Source organism: Cheilinus undulatus, linkage group 2 (genome assembly GCF_018320785.1).
Source record: "Cheilinus undulatus linkage group 2, ASM1832078v1, whole genome shotgun sequence".
Taxonomy (NCBI): Eukaryota; Metazoa; Chordata; class Actinopteri; order Labriformes; family Labridae; genus Cheilinus; species Cheilinus undulatus.
The window spans coordinates 20,543,405-20,564,711 of NC_054866.1; the positions used below are offsets into that span (position 1 = coordinate 20,543,405).

The 21,307-nt window shown below is 39.2% G+C and overlaps 1 protein-coding gene across 3 annotated transcripts in view; it reads right to left on the bottom strand.

The window, feature by feature from the left end:
* The window catches only part of bcas3 (BCAS3 microtubule associated cell migration factor), a 552,832-nt gene that overhangs the window by 443,182 nt on the left and 88,343 nt on the right, over positions 1-21,307 (bottom strand). For all 3 annotated transcript variants that reach the window (XM_041803667.1, XM_041803675.1, XM_041803683.1), the window contains exons 14-15: positions 13,770-13,903; positions 4,825-5,164 (exon numbers count right to left, since the gene is read on the bottom strand). In XM_041803667.1, coding sequence (XP_041659601.1) covers positions 4,825-5,164; positions 13,770-13,903 — 474 coding nt within the window. The remainder of the gene's footprint in view (positions 1-4,824; positions 5,165-13,769; positions 13,904-21,307) is intronic.

Below are 21,307 nucleotides of genomic sequence, written 5' to 3' on the forward strand. Positions count from 1 at the left end.
ACTGATGTATATTATTCTAATGTTAGGAAGAAAAATTTTCAGGTTTGGTTGCCCCCTTTAAAAATAAAAGAACATCTTTGTAACACATCAAGCTAGATACAACTATGTGGCTGTAACTGTAGAAGTACACACTGACTCAGAGTTCACAGTGTGAGGCTTTGTGTGTTTTTTTTTTATCAGAAAGTGAGCTAGAGTGTGCATGGTTTGGATTAACACCTTGATAAAAGCGGTGTGAAAGCTGACTTCAATTTCCTGTGGACTCTATCATACACTGTAAAATATCAGTTATGAAAACATTCAATTTTCTCCTGAACTGAAGAGTAAACTCTTCACTTTAACACTGCTTTAATCTTTGATCCTGATCTGCTCTTTTACCAGAAAACAATGGCAGTTTATCTTCTTCAAATGTACATTCATGCGGTCAGTAAGGTATCACTGTGAGGACTAATTGTTGACAGGTGCCTCTAATGCTCTCCTTTGAAACTAAAGTGTGATTTACGACTGCGCTCCCCGAGACCCCAGCTTTCAGCGCTGCTACTACAACTTTATCTTTCTCTACCCGGGCCTGTGGCTGCCCCTCCTTTACTCCTCCTGTTCTATCTCTCCTTCATTTTTCTCAATTGCACCTCATTACTTTGCTTGCTCACTTTCACCTCCTCCCTCTCTTTGATGTTTCTGTCGCTCTCTGTCTCTCATCGCTGGCCGAGCGGTGACTCTCCAAAGTCAGACATGCTTTTAATGTTTGATGGCCTATTTTTCAAAGTGTGGAGGAATGCGTGTGTATTTTGGTCTGGGGGTTACAGAGGGGTCTGGGTCTAGACGAGGAAGACAGGAAGGAGAGAGGAAGCAAGGGCGCTGTCCCACAAAAGCGTGTGTAAATGTGGCCAAGGGTGCAGTGCAAGTTCTGGGGCCCGCAGATAACAATATGACTTGACCCTGACCTTTTGGTCCGAGGATCTTCTGTCACCTTTTCTGACACATAAGGGACTGATTCTGGGAAAGGCTTAGGAGGAAAGTGTTGGCCATGAAAGGCACTTTAAAAGAAGGCAAGAGTGAGATGGATTACAGTACTTTTTTAATCTAAAATATTTTTTCCAAACTGTCAACCTGCCTTCATATAATCTAGAGCCTGACTTTTACGTGCAAAAAGTGCTAGAGTAGATTGTTTCAGTCAGTGGCAAACACTATATAAAACATGGAGAGATTAAAGCCTGATTAATATGCATCTGCTCTGTATCTACCTCATAGTAGCCTACACTGCTGTGAGCATTCAATTTGCATTGGCGTGTCTGCATTGCTCTGTAATACTCTGCCCAACTACAAGTCATCAGTGTGATTTTATACCAGTTCCAAGTCCTGCTTGCACATTTCCTGCTACTTTGTGTACAAGAAAGCATAGCAACTGAAGTCAAGTGAATCATGCAGGAGTTGGAGATGATAAATATTGAGCAACAGATGATTTTATACTGCAGATATTGCAAAGAAGATAGGAGATATTGGAGGAGATGGCCATTGAATCAGCTGAGGCAGAGGATGGGGGTATACATTTGCACTCGTTGATGAGGAAATGTACACCAGCGAGAAGATTTGGCATGTTTTACCACAGCAATTTATCTCATACCAGAGTGCACAATATACCTGTAAAAATTAGTATAGACTGGCAGTTACCAGTGCTACCCAGCAGACCAATCACAGGTCTTGCACTCTATGTTGCTTTGATGGGTAGCGTCCGTTATGTGTGTAGGCCTCCGTGTATAGTTCGAGGCTAAGCAGACCTACAACGAATGCTACTAGAGTTTGACATTGGCATTGTAAACCAGAAATCAATTCTTCTTCGATGCCAGAAAACACTGCATGCATGAGCTACCGTTTTCTGAGCAGTGACGAATAAGTAAAGGATCCACTGCAGCAGCAAAGTTTGGAGGCTGTGTGACAATTATTCTGTGTATGTGTTTGTTAAAAGAAACCTTCCATCCCAGCATTGTCGTACACAACATGAAGTGACGCAGATTATTAAAAGTTAAATACTTTTTGAACTATTAATCATAGCCTTTTATTTATTTTTCCTCTTGAAGCTAGCTGTTGTGCTGTCCTATTGACACCTTCCTCCCTTACGGCAGTATTTGTAGTGAGCCTAGAACTCATGTGACTTTCGGGACTTAAAAGAATGAATCCTGTGCTGGCTGATTGGATAAATAATTTAATCGTTTAACTGTTTGACTGCACACAACCCTAGTTAAGAAGGGACATTTAAGCTGGTATGAAAGTAATGTGTTAAAAAAAAGAAACTCCAAAATCTAAATTTGTACAGAATACTTTGCAAAATACTGCATGCCAAAACCAAATTCCAGGGATAGTGGGGCCCCCAGTTTCTGGCATTGTATTTTGAGGGTCGCAAGCTGAAAAGTTTGGGAACAACTGCACTAGATGAATGTAATTCCACCATCTACTCTGCCTTTGCCTCTGCCGCTGGCTTGGTCTCAACCAACTCTTTTGGAAAAGTATCTAAATGCAAAGAAACAGCTGTTAATATACAAAAAAGCATTTTATTCTTAGCAAAAAGGTCCTTCACTGTAGAGGTCTTTTGTATAATGTTGTCACAGTCCAAGAATAACAATGTGGACCTGTTGGTTCTTAAAAATGTATCGTGGATGCACTTTGATGTGGTGCATATACAAAGAATGAGTGAGTGAGTTTAATTACTAACTGTTAATGTAATCTACTGGAGCAACGTATTGCACCTATAAGTCTCTTAGACTTCAATATGTGTTCAGTATAGTCAAGGTTAAATATAACAGAATTTCCTTTAAATTAACTACATACATGGAATTGCTTCAGCATTTTGAAGTGTTAGAGATCTATTTTTCACTTCACAAACTTTTAACCCAACAAAAGCAAATCACATATACAATACATGATGCTATTATACCAAACAGTCTCCTTATTGACATTCAGTCATTTTGTTCTCTGAAGAGTTTATCAAGTTATCAACCTCCATGTGACTGCAGTGAACCTGTTCACACTCAATGCTGTTCTTGGAAATTGATGACTAATAACAACTGTGATATTTTACACTGAGTCACACCTCCTGGGTCATTCAGTGCAGCTGACACAAAGTGTGTGTTCATTGGTGTGTATCTACTGTATGTCAGGTGGGGACACACAGACAGTTTGCTGTTTGACAAACAAAGAAGACAAGGTTGTGGCGGACATATCAGAGTACCTGGAAAAGAGCTACTGAGACCACCAGCCACTGAACACATGCAAAGAAATACAAACAACACATGCATGGAGCGTGAACTGCAGCAATCTGTCACCTGACTAAATTCATTACTGTTATTTTGTGGTACTCAAACTCTTAGATCCTTTTTGTAGCTTACTGTTTTGTTTTTTTTAAGTACTTTTACAGTATTGTTTGTTGCACTGACCTCCATAAAGCAGCTGTTTCTAACAGCAGAACTTTAATTAATACACAGAAAACAAACAAAACAAGTATTTTTAGGAGTTAGTAAAAACCCAACCAAAGGAAACAGTAGGGTAAATATTGGACTTCTGGTTGTCATCTGTTGGCCAGACACATGGCAACATAACGATGCAAATACTTTTCTAAGTTAAAGGCCAATTCTTATTCTTTATTTATCTAACCTCTATTTAACCATGAAAAATCTTGCTGTGATTCAGAATCTCATTTTTTAAGAATTTCCTGGCCTGGCAATTGATTGTGAGTACATAAATGAGAACAGTTTATTTATTTATTTATTTTTTCCAAGCAGCAAAGAACTAATGCAATGGAAATCCCAATCATTTTTAACCTCTGCAGTATTTCTTTATTCAGTTGTAATCGATAAGGGCACACTCGTACTAGGGCCAGTTGTCTTTAACTGGGCTGAACCAAACTTGTCCCCCTGCCTAGTCCCCTGCTGGCCTGAGCTCACATCTCCAAGCAAAGCCAGGCCTGAGCCTGGATACATCATTACATTATAATATGACAGACACAGTTTGCAAGACACACGGTCTCAAAGAGTCAGCACAATGAAGAACTACACACATGAAATGACATTCTTTACTCCGTTTGTGGCTTATATTAAGTCGTTTTTGGTCAGATACAGCTGTCTAACACAACGCCATTGTTTAAAATGACTGTTTATGCATCAGGTCCACATAGTGCATCCATGTTTGTGTCTGTGCATGAGTAACCGGATTGTGAAGCCTTCCCCTTCCATTCATGCCAGTGTGGCATGCTTTAGCACAATATGGAGAACTTACACCTGTCAGAAGAACTGGATTTTGGGGTTTGAGCATGCTTGGGCATGGTATGGATTGCCTAGTGTGAGTGCACACTAAGACCAACATTTGAAGTCAAGTAATAAAGAAAAAGTTTAAGAACAGACAGACAATATGACAGAGAAGAGCATTCTGGTGAACAGATAACATAATGAAGCAGCTACACTGCATGCCATACATCCCATCAGTCAAGTTCCCCCTCCCACCACTACTTGCTGTAGATTTTCTTGAATATTTTCTAATGTGTTCTTTCATCAGTTCACCCTGACTTTGCAAGGACAAGTTAGGAGTGACATTGGCAGGAAAATTTCAGGTTAAGTCAGAGTACAAATTTCAGCTGTTCACATCTAAATCTCCAGCTCACCCTAAGAATTTCAGGAAATTTTCTGGAGTTTAGTAAAAATATAAATAAGGGTCATAGGCTGTTTTATGTGGGTTCTGTTGTGTAATTCTGGTGTTAAATGTTATTTCAGATCCTGTACAATCCAATAGTAGACACTGAAGTCCACCATTCACCTGCCCTCCCTCCTTGCCCCTTACCATGTAGTGGAGACCCTGAGGGGCTGCTGGACAGGCCAGGTATGGGGCTACAGCGACCCCCGATTCCTCCTGCTCCTCCCAGAATGCATCCGCCTCCTCCCATGACACCCCCTCCTCCTGCTCCTCCTCCCAGCGCAGCCGCTCTGTTCAGCTCTTGCTCGATCTCCTCCAGGCCAGCACTCTTTTGGAAGCGAGACATCCGGTTGACCACGCGGGGGGACATGTGTGTGCGAGCGCAGGGTGCACCGCCGTACGGGTTGACGGGGAACACATGGGTGGTGCCTCGGAGAGTGCTGACGGCTACCCAGCGACTGTCCTGGCTGAAACACATGTCCTGAACCTGGAAAGGGACAGGATGAGGTCAGAGATCAGAAACAAGACAGTAAAGCTTTAGAATAGATGGAAAAAGACTTCGTTCACTGTATTTTACCAACTGGTAATATATAATACCAAGAAACTCATGGCTCTATTCATCTTTCCCTCGACCCTGACCAACCTCCCAGTGCCTGCTGCTTAGAAACACCCCCTCAGCATGATGCTGCCACTAACACGCTTCACTGTTGGGAAGGTGACAAGCGGTGCCTGTTTTCCTCCAAACATAACGTTTAGAATTTATGTCAAACAGTTTCATCTTGATGTTAACAGACCAGAGTATCTTATTTCTCACAGTCTGAAATTTCTTCAGGTGCTTTTTTGCAAATGAAAGCAGGCTTTCATGTGTTTTGCACAGAGGAAAACACAAGAAAGCCTGGATGGGTTTATGGCTGTAGTGATGGTTGACCTTCCGGAACTTTGTCCCATCTCTATACAGGATCTCTGGAGCTCAGTCAGAGTGACCATCAGGTTCTTAATCACCTCTCTCATTAAGGCCCTTCTCCATCGATTGCTTCCAGTTGAGAATTATGGAGGCCACAGTGCTCTTTGGAAACTTCAGTGCAGCAGAATTTTTTTGTAGCCATCCTCATATCTGTGTCTTGCAACAGTCCTGTCTCTAAGCGCTGTAGGGAGTTCCTTTGACTTCATGGCTTGGTTTTTGCTCTGATATGCATTGTAAGCTATGAGGCCTTCTATAGAGAGTTGTGTGCCTTTCCAAATCATGTCCAGTCAATTCAATTTTCTGCAGGTGGACTCCAATCAAGGTGTAGAAACATCTCAGCAACCATCAGGAGAAATGGAAGGCACGTGATCTAAATTTCAAATGTTATTCCAAAGAGCCTGAATACTTATGGCAATGTCACATTTCAGTATTTTATTTCAATAAATTTGTTAACATGTTTAAAATTCTGTTTTTACTGTGCCATGACAGGATACTCAGTGTAGATCAAATGAATTTAAATGATTGTAGCATCAGGCTGCAACATAACAAAATCCTTTCTGAATGCACTGTAAATACCCCAGTGAGAGAACAGACCAAAGTTGACATGATTATGCAACAATGTGTTAAATTTGACTGTGATTTTGGACCACAGCAAACAATCTACAGGTGTGCAAACATCCTAAATCTATTAGAGTTGCAGCAGAACACACTGAAATTGGCCCCTGCTGAAATCTGTGAAAAGAGACTGAAATGAAACACTGAATAACACATTAATGTGTTAATATGTGTTGTGACTGAATACATTCAATAATTAAAGGGAATCCCATTCTGATAATGATCATTTGCAAGTCATCAGGTGTTATAAACAACACAGGAATTTCAGTCCAGAATTCTTTCAATAGGATAGTCTATCTTTACCATGGTATACTGTACAAACATGCAAGCAACAAGTTAAACATTTCTGGAGAAAAAAGACAAAATCCTTCTTTAAACAACTGCCATTGATTCATTTGCACAGTGGGAAAAAAAACTGCATTAAACTCCTGGCTGGAAGAATGCAAATGTAACTTTGCATTGATACAGGTAAATACAAATTGTCTGAAGTTGACGAGGATAAGGAGGATTAGACTGAGTCTGAAGAAAGGTGACAATGTGATATGAGCTTGTTTGATGGTGAAATAAATGATTAAAAAAAAAAAACAAAAGGAGTCGACAGCTCCTTTGTTCCTCTTGCTCAAACACCGACAGACTCTTAGGGAGCAGACACTTGAGCTGATAGCATCTCCCTGAGCATGTTAGACATGCGGGAAGCCAGACAGAGCGGGTGCAAGAGACAACACAAGTAGTGGACATTGAGGTGTGCTCAAACAGCTTCAATCATTCTATGCACTCTGGAAATAGATACTGGGGAAGAAGGGAAAAGGTCCAGGAGAAAGTTTAGACAAGGAATGTCTACCTTTTTGCCAGCAAGCCAATTAGAAAGACAGCTCTGTACCTGCAGGCCGCTCTAATCTGCTGCCAGCTCAGACTCAATAATTGTCCCCAGCAATGACAGTTAATGGGGCATCCTCTGCATACCAGACGGTTACTTTACTTCACAAAGATGAGTGAAAGAGGAGGTCTGACCTCTGCTCAGCCTGATTAGGGACGACCCAGAGACGAGAATGGGCGACTTTGTGTGTGTGTTGTAACTGGTCATAATAGACCTGTCAGAGCTCCAACTGAAAATGACTGCATGGATCAAATCATTTTTATCAAGCAGGGGATTACCTGAAGGGCTGCTACAGTCATAGTGTGACAACCACGCAGGTATCAAACAGTCGTCAAACGTTATCTTAAAAAGGTGGAATGTATCCAGTCACACTGGGGAGGTTACAAATTCCAGAGAGGCTGGAAAGATCTGTGAGCAGAGAATGTGATGACATCCAGTCAGACGAACAGATGCCAAGAAGAAATGTTAAATGTTTCAGACTTTCAGTAAAACTGCTATAGCGATTGGGCAGTTTTGTTCACCTGAGAAGAACCCTAGAGGAATGACCTGAATGTGACGAAGATGGATGGACAGATACTGAAGACCAGATGGAGGAGACAACATACTATGGCAGAACTCAAGTGTCTATCTATGAATTAAGAATTCATAATACAATTTCACTAAAAGGAGGTTTTAATACTTGGAATTCTATAACATATCTATTTAAATGTAATCAGTTGCACCTTTAACAGCAAAAAACAGAGAAACAGTCAGATGTCTTATCTGGGATTAAATTGTACATGATCTGTTTTAGACGTAGTTACACGGTAGCTTGCTTCAGCTTTGTTACCTTAAGCTAAAGCTAATAAAGCTACGCTAGCTATGTAATTAGCAATACGACATAAGCCAATGTCGCTAAGTTAGCTTTAGCAATGTGAGCCTCAGAAAATATAGCTAAAGCTAACATACCTAAGTAGCATACATAACTTCTTTGTGAGCTTAGCTTCAGCTACATTAGCTATGTACCAACATTAGTAACGTGGCTACATAATGCTAAGTTATCTATAGCTAAGTTTTAGCATTGTGAACTTTAGAAAACATAGCAAAAGCTAACTTAGCTACACAGATAACATCTGTTTATGCAGATGCTTGGTGGGGTTAGATTCAGCTCCTCTAGGTAGATAACTTACCTCGCTAACTAAGCTACATAAGCTATGCTGGCTGCGTTTGAGATGTCTGGTTATGAACTGGTACTGTACAAATAAAGACTGATTAATGAGTAATTGACTGACTGAAGCTATGCAAGCCAAATGACAAACATCACATCTGGTCAGTTCATTGGCTTTGTGGGTGTACTCCTAATGTGTAATCAAATATGTGTATAACTTTAAATGTGGCCTGAACAATACATCTCAGGAAAATTACCAGTATTCGAAGAGTTTGTTGATGACCATGATATAAGATAAATCATTGATTTTAAACTTACATCCCTGAGAAAAAATCAAGAGACCAATCTAAATTTGGCCTATTTCAGCATCTCTGCATGTGTGGTGGCCATGTTTTTTTTTTCCAGAAGGTACAACTCTTCCTACTTACTGGGATCAAGAAAAAACTGGATATTCCCAAATCAACAAAGTTAATCTGTTTGAAATTTTGCACTACATTTACCAATATGATAGGATGCTTGAGAAAGTGTCAAGACACATAAAAGCTGTAAGTGAAAAATCAGGAGTATGCCATCAAATACTGTTTGCTAAACTCTGCCTGACTGAAAGAATCAGTAGTCTGATGTTTAAAAATGAATTTGAAATGTGAGCTTGATTCTTTACATTATTTTAGGTCTGAAAAACACAGTACCTCTGTTTTTATCTTAACCAGTCAATGTTTTCTGAAATTATGGGACTTCAATGAGAATATTTATTGGAATAGAAGGAAAATACCTTCTAAATTTGACAGTGTTATTTTACCCAAACCTACAAATGCTTGAATTTGAGAAAAAAAAAAAACATGGTTGCTCTAGTCTCATTTGAATCCAAAACTGTATTCCTTAAACTTATATGTGACAGCTGAAATATTCAGAGAGTCTTAAACATGACAGAGTGTAAAAAGATGATTAGAAACCCAGACACACAGGTATCATGCCAAGCCATCAGCTTCTCAGGAAGATAATCTCCTGAGGAAATCAAATTTCTCATGCAGAATGTCGACACCAGGTTTCTATTGACAGAGTAAATGAAATCTGGATCATGCAGAGGGCCAACAGTAGCCCAGTTTCTGAAGGGATCAACCCTCTCTACGTAGCTGCAGGTGCAGGTTTGTCAAGTTTTACATTGTAACTTTAGAGTCCAGCACTCTCCAGTTTGCCCTGTGGCTCCGCTCTCTCCACATTCTGCTCTCCTTCAGTCCCTCACAGCTGTTATCAGCTGCAGGTCTGTTTACCTGGCCTCGGGTCACTGACAGCCAGTCGCATGTTTGGCCGCTGGAGACAGATAAGGCGTCTCTCCACCCACCTAACTGAAGACTTTATCACTCTCGGCTGTGCTTCTGAGAGTGTGTGTGTGTGAGTGTGTGTTGATAACCTCTGGCCTGAGCACTTGGCTGAGGCCGGCTCTCAGTGTTTACAACGGGGCCGGATCAAAGCAGACTCAGTGTGCAGCCGGTCAGCGGACCTGCCGTTTGGTCATACATTAACTGTGAGAATGTGTGCATGTGTGTGTGTGTGATCATCTGTTTTCCCTGTCAATAATCCTGAACCGAACAAGGCCTGAAGTAGTTTTGTTGAGTAAGCACTTGCACTGAAAATCTCTGCACATTAAGAAACATTCGAGAGAGGCATGAGATATCCTTATTAGTGATGGCTGCAGTTATCAACTTATTCATATTTGCTAGTTTTGATTTTTGCAATACGGTCAATAACTTCTTCCTATTAGTGTTATGTCTTCCACTGAATAAAAGAAGATAGTGTGTACTTTCTCCAGGGGCTTTAAAAACTAACAGTGACCACAATGTACTATAGATGAAAATGTGATGCTTTATTTTTTTCAATGAACATTACTTTTAGAAAAAGCATTTTGACCCTTCTACTGTTATTGTTGTAAATCATTATTATGAAAGACATAGCCTTCTTTTTTATTCTATGTCAATGAAAATTCAACAAATTAAAACAAAACAAACAAAAACTATATAACAAGTTATTTAAAAAAATGCACTCACTTGTTAAGCCAAATTCAGACCAAGGGCTTGTGACAAAAGGAGTTGAAACTCACAACTGCTTACAACACACCGCTATACAAAATTCTGAAAATCTGTGAGGGCACACAATTTATTTCATAAGTTATAGTTCAATAAATCTGTCTCGACAAGAAGGACAGCATTAGAGGTTGACTGATTATCAGCCTGACTGATTACTGGGGATGATTATTGGACATTTGGGTGATTATTGGTATTGGCATTTTATTCTACCAATAATTGATACAGTTGATTAATAAAAAAGTGTCCCACCAAATGCCCTGTATACTACTCATTCTGACTGGCTAGATGTCATAAGACTATACTGCGTTCCACATTATTATGCAAACAACATTTTTCTCTGATTTTCTAAATATCAATGCAAATGACAGTCATAATATTTTTAAAGTCATCAACAGTTAGAGTATAATTCAAATGTTTTTGAACAAACTTTGTAATGATAACTATTATTTTTTTTAAAATAAAAACCTCAAAATGCACTTTTCCACATGTTCTACATTATTAAGCAGGCCACAGGTTTCAGCAATATGGGAAAGAAAAAGGAAATCTCTGCTGCTGAAAAGTGTCAAATAGTGTAATGCCTTGGACAAGGAATGAAAACATTCGATATTTCAGGAAAAATTAAGCATGATCATTGTACTGTGAAGAAATTTGTGGCTGATTCAGAGCACAGATGGGTTTGTGCAGATAAAGACATAATGAGGAAGGTTTCTGATGGACAAATACATCAGATTAAGAGAGCAGATGCTAAAATGCCATTACAAAGCAGCAAACAAGAGTTTGAAGCTGCTGGTGCCTCTGGAGTCCCACCAACCTCAAGGTGTAGGATCCTCTAGAGGCTTGCTGTCATGTATAAACCTACTATTCAGCCACTCCTAACCAATGCTCACAAGCAGAAATGGTTGCAGTGGGCCAAGAAATACATGAAGACTCATTTTTAAACAGTCTTGTTGACTGATGAGTGCCATGCAACCCTGGATGGTCCAGATGGAGGAGTAGTGGATGGTTGGTGGATGGCCACCATGTCCCAATGAGGCCGGGACGTCAACAAGGAGGGGGCAGAGTCATGTTTGGGCCGGAATCATGAGGAGAAAGCTGATAGGCCCCTTTAGGGTCCCTGAAGGTGTGAAAATGACCTTGGCAAAGTATATGGAGTTTCTGACTGACCACTTTCTTCCATGGTACAAAAAGAGAATTGTGCCTTCTGTAGCAAAATTTTCTTCAAGCATGACAATGCTCCATCTCATACTGCAAAGAATACCTCTGTGTCATTGACTGCTATGGGCATAAAAGGAGAGAAACTCATGGTGTGGCCCCCATCCTCCCCTGACCTCAACCCTACTGATAACCTTTGGAGCATCCTCAAACTAAAGATCTATGAGGGTGGGAGGCAGTTCACATCAAAACAGCAGCTCTGGGAGGATATTCTGATATCCTGCAAAAAAAATTCGAGCAGAAACCCTCCAAAAACGTACAAGTTCAATGGATGCAAGAATAGTGAAGGTGATATCAAAGAAGGGCTCCTATGTTAACATGGAACTTGGCCTGTTAAGATGTTTTTGATTGAAATATCTTTGATTTCAGTAAATATGACCCCCTGATGCTGCAATTTCTACAAATGACCATTTTCAGTTTTTTACAACCTATAAAATGTTTTAAAAAGCTGTTGTGCTTAATAATGTGGAACAGTGCATTTTGAGGTTTTTATTTTTTTTTAAATAATTTTTGTCATTATGAAGTTTGTTCAAAAACATCTGAATTATGCTCTAATGGCTGATGACTTGAAAAATATTCTGTCATTTGCATTAATATTTAGGAAAATTTATCAACATTTCTCATGTTGATAAAGCTAGGACTGAACAGTTTATTTTCCTTAACTTTTTGGTCACGTAATTTTACTTCTGCCACATTAAGTACATTTTGTTTTTCTTATTGGTTCCAAATACCAGTTATCAGTCTCATCAACTACAAACTGGTATCAGTATCAGCCCTGAAAAACCATTATCAGTCAACCCCTTGATAGTTTTGCAAATTTATTTTTTTTTTTTTCCAATAATTTCCCTTTCATCATCAAAGTCGTAGCATGGCACCAAAGTTTCATAGCACATAATTTGCTAGCTCAGTCTTGGTATAATTAAGATGTATGCTGATTTTTTTAATATATTTTTCCACAGAAAAAGTTCGGCTACTCAAGCCTTGAATTCCCCATGTCTTAGCTAGTAGCCTACAGTGCCAGGTGTCCTCCAAGTGTGCAAGTGTTTATGAGGCCGAGGTTTGGTTTAAAAATAAAAAAAGATGCATATTGTCATTTCCAAAATTAACAGCATGATTCTATCTAACATTATATTCTGCTTAAAACAGATATTTGCAATTATAGCCTATGAAAAATAGATTTCCATTTCACATTTATCTGTCTGCAAAATATACAGAAAAAGACAGTTTGCAATCTGATGAACTGGATCACATGAAACACATGGGGAAACACATGGGGAAATACATGGGGCGTGACTGAAACACTAGGCCATCTGTTCCCTGAAATCGAAAACAAGGTAACGAAGAAGTACTTGATTTTTATGTACTAATCTTAAGTATTTTTTAGGTCATGCTTAAGAGTTTTGGGTTTAATGTAAAGCAAGCAGAATCCTTGGTTTAAATACTTTTAAAGCTCACATTATATCTTGTCTCTTACATACAGTATGGATTTGGATTTCAATATTATTTTAACAAGATTAAACTTTAATAAAGTTTAATCTTGTTTTGGTGTTTTTGGATGCTAAAATATATTCTAAAACTTCCCTCTTTAGAAACTAGTCTGATTTTAGACCAACTTCTCAAAAAGTAGTATGAGCATATTTTTGAGTTTGTGTATCATAGTGTTAATTTTGTCAGCTATATTTAATTTTAGTCTTAGTTTTACTCTTTAAATTAAATGCATTTTAGTTTTAGTCACAGTTGAGTCATTTCTATCCTTTTTAGTTTTAGTCTACAAAAACTCAAAACATTTTAAGTCCTCACATTTTAGTCTTTATTTTTAGTCCAAGCATTTATTTTCTTGCCTAAATCTGGTACCAAATCATGGTATTGTGTTCTCTGCACTCTGCTAAACCTGGAGTCCTTGCTTTCTACTGCTGAGAAGCAGAACAGATACAGATGAATTGTTTTTTTAATAGATTTACCCTCAGTGGAGGAAATATCATGGATTTCAAATGTCTGACAAAAACTAAATTACATTTTAGTCTCCTTTTTAGTCATCTTGACAAAAACTAAACTCAGTTTTTGTCAGTTTTATCCATCAGAGATCTTTTTTTGTTAGTTTTAGTCTAGTTTTTGTCATGGGAAAAAAGGCTGTCGACGAATAGTTTTAGTCATAGTTTTAGTCGATGAATTTAACACTGGTGTATCACAGACCTTGGCCTCAGTCTCCCCACGGTGCAGGGTGTAGAGATGATGCACAGCGCTCTGCGATGACGCCCATGGGTGGGTGAGAACCTGGAAGACGTGAAAATCATGGCCCAAAGTGTCTGCGGTCACCAGCAGCATCCCTAAAACACACACATAGACAGTCATCAGCATCAGGAGTAACAGAGGTAGCTGGCTTTAAAAATAAACAGGTTAACATCATCAAAATTGCTCATGGTTTGTCGTGTAATTTTTAAAATATATTAACTTAGTTTTAATAAACCTAAACAGTTTGCTCCATTTAGTTTTTATAAGTTGTGCTTTTTACTGATATTTGTAGAACATATTATCTCCTTTCAGAAAATATCTGCTTCTCATTAAACATGAAGGGCTCAGACATGAAGTCCCGGATGATCTTGTGCTTTCTATTTTGAGTGTTCTGTTGTATGATACTTTCCATTTGAGGTGCCATGTTTATCATTGAGTTTGTTTTTCTACTGCTTCTTGTGTCTTTGCAGTTAATTGTTATGTTTCTTGTTATGAATTAGAAATGTAAGATTTTAGTGCCGTAAAATATGGCAACAGTTTACTGGCTTTATGCTTTTACATGTAAAAATCGAAAAAGACATAGCTAAGTAGCTGTATTTTCCCTCAAGTGTGTATAATTGAAGAGGTGTAGGTAAAATTATTAGAATACTGTGGTAAAGTCTTTCTATTTTTTCTGAAAGTTCTACTCAGAAAGTCTATTCTGGATTTATTGCATATAAAGAGAAATATTTTGAGCCCTGGTGTTTGAAACAATTGAAGAAATAAATGATTTATATCACAGAAATGCAGACTTTCTAAAATGTATGTCCGTTTATGCACTTGGTTGGAGTTCTTTTTGCATGAATTACTGCATCCACGTGTCATGGTTGTGACTGCTGAGGTGTTATGGAAGACCTGGCTGCTTTGACAGTGGCTTTCATCTTACCTGTGTTGTTGGGTCTGGCGTCTCCCATTTCCTCTTGACCCTCATCAGGCCAGTTGGCAGGCCAATCAAGCCCATTAATACAATGTTTAGCAAAACAGATACTTGTAGTTTTGGCACTCTAAACAGATGCCAAGCCATGTTTGAAAAGGAAATAAGCATCTCTAAGGCTTGTCAGCAGACAGAAGCATCAAATGCTGTAAAATCTCCTGGTGGATGGCTGTGTTGATATTGGACTTTATAAAACACAGAGGACCAACACCAACTGAAGACATGGAGCCCTAAATCATCAGTCACTGTGAAAACTTCACACCACTCCAATTCTGTATCTCTCCACTCCTCCGTTAGTCCTGAGACCTTGATTTCCAAATGAATGCATATTTCTTGTCATCTAAAAAAAGGCATTTGGACCCCTGTTCAACGGTCTAGTTCTTTTTCTTTTCTTTAGCCCAGAAAAGATGCTTCTGACATAATCCCTAGTGCAACACATGTTGCCCATTTCCTGGACACTTGACGCACTGACTCCATCCTAAGTCCACTCTGCCTTCAAGACCCTAAATCAGCATGTGCTTGACAATCTTAAGGTTAGGGTTTTTTATGTTGCTTGTGCACAATGACCTGAAACACTGTTCTCCTCCAGTCAGCTTTCCATTAATACAGCACTCTATGAACAGCCAGCCCTTTCAGCAGTGACCTTCTGTGACTTACCTGGTGAGAGTCTTCTGGACAACTGTGTACTAAACCAGACTGAAAGGATAAGGATTCAGAACACCTTTACAATTGTTTTGACTATTAACCTATTAACGCTTTTTACAAGACTGTGCTAATTGCAAAAATAGTTAAATGTTATGATAAAATGAAGATATGTTTAATTGACATTAAATTTCTTCTTAAAATGTATGATTTTTGCCTTGCTTGGACTTACTACCTTAAAAAGGTTGTAAACATCAACCCTGTGGTGCACAGTCAAGCTCTAAACATCCATTTTCAGGACAACCTGGGCTTTAAAAATATATGTGTGCTGCAGTAATGTCACTTTGATTAATAAAACAATTATGGCACTATAAAGACTAAAGAAAAAATTGAGCATAAATCAAAAATAAAAAATTTTTTTCAATCTGTGACACACAGTCAACAATATTGACTAAGACCTTTTTTGCACAAACCTTTTTTTTTCCATCTCTTGGGGACCAAATAGTGAAAAAGTAATATTATTTGACATAAAGTCTTCTCAATATTCACATATTAACAAAAGAGTCCTTGCACTTTTTTATAATGATGCTACTTGTGCCATAAGTCAAAGAAGTTCCTGTCGACATGGACACAGAGGGCCACATCACAGGTATTTTTTTCTCTCCATTATCTCTATTGAGGCTAGCTCCTACATGATTTAAGTGTTAAGACATGCACATTTTGACAAAGCATGACTTGATGACGGAAAACATTGTTATTTGCTGTCACAGTCCAGTCACAAAACATCGTGGCATACAATATGGTGATTAGCATTTAAAGATAGCTGCAGAAACAATCAAAAATTGAATAAAAAGTGGATTAAAAGATGTTCAATTACAAATTAACTGGTGTGGGTTTAATCTTTAAATATCCTGAAAAGTCAGCCAAGTTCCAGCTCACTAGATAGGCTTCTGTAAGGAATTTCAAGGCATGGATAGCATCCCAAAACGACTAGCTTCAATAGGAAAAAAAGTAAGTTACTTGGCCTCAGAGTGTTAAAAAATAAAATTTAAACAGAAAACACGGAAAGACAAAGCACCGAATGGGCATCCTGTCTCCTTTACATCTGTTTAACATCTTCTTTAAAGCTGAACTCCAATGAAGTTTGCTTAAAGGGATACTTTAACATTTTGGCAAATTTGCCCATTGCCATAATCCCCATAGTCTGAGGAGTAGGTTTTTTACCTTTCATTTTCAGTGCAAGCTGTTTTTAGAACGGCGGGGCTGAGGTGCAAGCTGCTCAGCTAACGCTACGGAGACATATAATATTTCCGACTTTCCCTCATCAAACTCATCAAATACACAATCCAACAACTCCAAAACGCTCTCATGGACAAGTTGTGACCTGCACATTCACCACGCTATGAAATAATAACGTATAATTAACTAACATTACCTTTAAAGGTAGTAAGGGCCATGCCACATTGATAAATGCCTTTAAATATTGAAACAGAGAGTGTCTTAAAGGTTTATGAGGTGCTTTTTCTTGTCTTTATTTCAAGGAGTGCCACATATGTTAACTAGAAAAGCACTCAAAGAGCGCAGACCTCCGCCATCAGCACTATCTCCCAATATTACAGAATCCTTTAAAAAAATCCTGGATCCAGACGGTGATAAGGATCACTCCCAAAATCTAATCAGTTCTTTCTTATGCCATTTCTGACATTTCCTGAAAATTTCATCAAAATCTTTTTTAGTTATGTTTCTAACAAACAAACTAACTAACAAACAAACTAACAAACCCTGCTGATCACATAACCTCCTTGGCGGAGGTAAAAAGTGATGATGATGATTGCCATAGATTTGAAATAATCCCTGAATGATATAAATAGAACAATGGCTACAGGAATGCCTATCCAGGATAAATGTGAAGTTGATCTTTGAGCTGAAGAGCATCAACAAATTATCATTTGATTCAAAGACACATTTCTTTAAGTTTTTAATACATTTAGCTTATGAAATGTGAAGACAAATGCATTCTTTTAAGACATCACATTTTTGCAAAAAATTCTAAAGAGTTCATCTTTGACTTTAAGCAGACTTTTGGAAAAAATATGATGGATGCATCACTTAACCAAGAGACAACCCAGAACACCTTGTAAACAGTATGTTTTGGAAAGAAAATCTTCCTCTTTGCTTTTCTGCACAAGTAGACCAAAGATGCTCTTAGGTGTTTCGATGTGTTACGTCATATTTGTCACTTGTAAAGCCGTAAACTGATAACAGACAAAGTAAAACAATAATTGTATTTTATCCAGTAGCTCACATGGGGCAGCCAACACTCTCAACTGCTGAAGACGCATGCTCAACAACAAGAAAGAATTACTACGCCTTTAAAACAAACAAACCAGCCCATTAAAACAGAGCCAGCTATCATTTGTCGTTGCCATAAAACGGAGCCTCCACTCGCCTTGATCGCTCGGTTTGGTTAAAAGTAGAGTTGCAGTCGTGTGCTACTTCAAGGACAGACAAGATGATGACTGTCTGTAAAAGAGAGGATCTATGTTTTCATACATCGTTAGACGGCTATGGGTGTGCATGTGTATGTCGAGATGCACCGAGACACTGAACCACAGCTCAGTACAAGTGTAACCCCCACTGACAGGCCCATTCATTTGGTCGCATTTTATTTGAAGCTCGTCAAACTGCAGAAAGTATAGGCCCTCACTATAAACAACAAGCTCAACAAAACCACACCAGAACAAACCCAGATCTAAACCGGCTTGGTTAGAAAAAAACACAGCAGTGCTTTTCAAGCGAAACCCAAAACCCATCCCCAGAAGCCTTCAGAGACGTTAGAAAACAAACCCTGAGATTAGGTAGTAACTCAAAATGTTGGCCACGCACCGCTGATAGAGTGTAAGATTTGAAAAAAGGTCAGTCTTTTTGATGACTCCCAGACATAAATGATATTAAAGTAATTAGTATTTTTCTTTAGGGTTTTTCCTCTTGGAATCTTTCATGTGGAGGCTGCAGTAGGTTTTAATAAGTGGCTGGGCTTTATTGGGTGGCATGTCAAATGTGAAAAGAGGAGGCTGAAATGGCAAGAGATTAAAAGAATCCAGCAACACGTGTGAGAGGAGATGGAAAACACTCCCTGTCCAGACAGAAAAAACAAGTGTGCGCAGAATTTTTGCACATTCACTCAGAGTTGAAAGGATTTTTTTCTATATTCATGTATGACTAAAGAAAAGTTATATTTAGAGATGACAAGGACGGTAGGGTGAAAAGAAAAGAAAAGTGTATGAGTGATGGGGTCATGCAGATTAGCAGAGGTGGAGGGAGCAAAGTAGTGAAGTGTGCATTAAGACGGTGGTTAGCTATTCATGCTGTATCAGAGCGACCAGAAAGCCATAGAGCTAAGGCCCAGGGCCTGTAAACTCTTGAAAACCCACGCCCCAAACGAGGTGCCAAGCCACAAGAAGCATTTGCGTCAACTGGGAATAGAGAGAAAAAAGGGACGGGGCCCTTCTAATTATAGAGTCTGGAAACGGAAGCGCAGGGTGATTAGGAGTTGAGGCGCTGCGGTCTGTTTATCTGGGAGCTTCCTCTCGCTCTCGAACCCTCTTTCCCCAACACTCCACTCTTTCTTTCTTTCTTCCTCCTCTCTCTGTTTTGGTCAGCCCCGCCCACCTGGTGGCTGGAGAGTCTGGCCCCTGGGTTTTCTGACAGATGAGACTTGGCCGCTGTACTCTGGCCAGGGCCGGCCTTTCTCTTCTGCTGATGGTGAAGTCTAGGCTCCAAAAAAGCAACAACTTAGAGAGGCTGCAGAGCTGCAGCACTGGAGGACTGGGGGTTTTGTGGCCTTGTTGAAATACAGAGGCCCTCGCCGTGAGGCGTCAGTCGGTTAGCCCGCGGGAAGGCCAAATTAAAAAGTAGCTGAGCCGCTCGGCGGGTGAAAAGAGAGGGTTTCGGGGAAACCAGAGGCTGGCTGGAGCAGGGTTTGACACATCCTATTTATAACACCTCGTCCCAGAGGTTACAGTGTTATTTACAATGTTTTAGTACCAAAATCGCTGGCACACGCCCTTAGACGTGCGCTAAACTGGAAGGGATGACCTCTAATTTGCCATGTGTGCGAGACATGCGCCTTTATGGGACATAAGGGAAGTGATATAATCATCTCCATAAATATCTGCTTTTGCTTTCTGCCCTTTAAAAAAAAAAGAAATCTTTTTGTTTTGTTTTGCTGCAGGCTTTAGTGTCCCATCTCTGACCACCCAAACAGAAAACATCTGCTCAGTCCTATTAATACAGCAAGGATGTTTCATTTACAAAGTGGTTGGGCTAGCTTTGACAAAGGCAGATGGGACACGGGAGCAGGAGAGAGAGACAGAGAAAGGGAAAAGCAAAGACAGAAACAGAGGGAGCAACAAAGAGGGCGGTGATTTCCCTGCTTGGCAACACGAAAGGCCACAACAAAACTAGTCCACGTTTTAATTAACAACACCAGGCTCCAAAAAGCTTTGAAAATGGAGAAAATCTCAAATTATAACCATGTGGAAGGAATAAAGCTTACAAGATGGAGTACTTCAGCGACTCAGATAGCTTTACTGTTACCAGCATGCATGAACTTCAGAGCAAATGAGCTCAACACACAAATGATAGAGTATCCATCGTAGGACCACCACTTGTCTTCTAGGCTGCCAATTGGGCGGGTGCATGAAGGAAAGAGAAAGGGGTCCCTGTTTATCTGTAAATGTACAAATATGCTGGAGATAAACAACTCAGATTCACTCTGCATATTGTACAGTATATGGATATGAAGTGTGAGTGCCATATTCTGAAACTATCTATTCAGGATCATTTAACAATTTTCCATCACACCAATCCATCTCAAGCATTTGTGAATTTCTATTTTTTTCCTTCTGATCTCTTAAATGTTTTCAAGGAGCCATCCTAAGTGTACTGCCAAGGGTTTGGCCTTCAATCTGTAAAATATTCCGATGGTTACATTACTTAAGAAATAGATTAATAGGTATGTGTTCTCAGTGCAATTGTGGCTATAGTGCTAATTGAAGGAAGGAGGAAAACGCCCTACTAATCCTCTCACCACCAAATCACCACACTAATTTATAAGCAGTTTTATTTCCAGTGGGCAGCAGAGAAGACCTCAGGGTTAGTGGGATGCTAACAAGCCAAAGTCAACCCCGTCTTTACAGAAAAGAGGGCCAGAAGTGTGATTAATTACTTTTCTGTTAAACTGATTATAACCTAAGCCTATATTTTTCATCTGAGAATTTACTGAGAGTCTGAATGTGTTATTATCTTCTTGGTTTTAAAATAGGAGTTACTCACTAAAGTGATCTTATATGTCCAAGCATAAGAACAAGGAAACACTTGAAAAACATCAACCTTCATCACATATTCTCACAAAGATAGGTATAAGAGTTTGAGATCCTTGAAAATAATGATACGGTCAATATTTTCCCTTTTCTTTTAGATTTGGTAAAGTTGGAGGACTGAAAAAATTTCTCTCATTTTCTGAAAACCTACTTTTGGGCCTCTCTAAATGTCTTTTCCAACACTGTTATGTTAAATAACAGAAATTAACTTGATGTGTATACTCACCAACAGAAAGGGTCGCTGGCCCTTTGAAATGTTATCCAGGTAGATTTGATAATTCAGTTTTCCACTTTGAATTAAACTGGTTTTACCTTGAAAACACTCCTCCCCAGCTCCAAGCTGAGTTTCAAATATTCTTCTGCTCCTGATTTGAATAGCTAGATTGGGTATTGGTGATCATGAGCTGATCCTTGAGGCCTTGAGGTTCTCAATTAGGCCTGTGCAAAGCATTAAGGATGCTAACAGCAAAGGCTAAGAGGTTTTGGAGGCATTTTGTGTT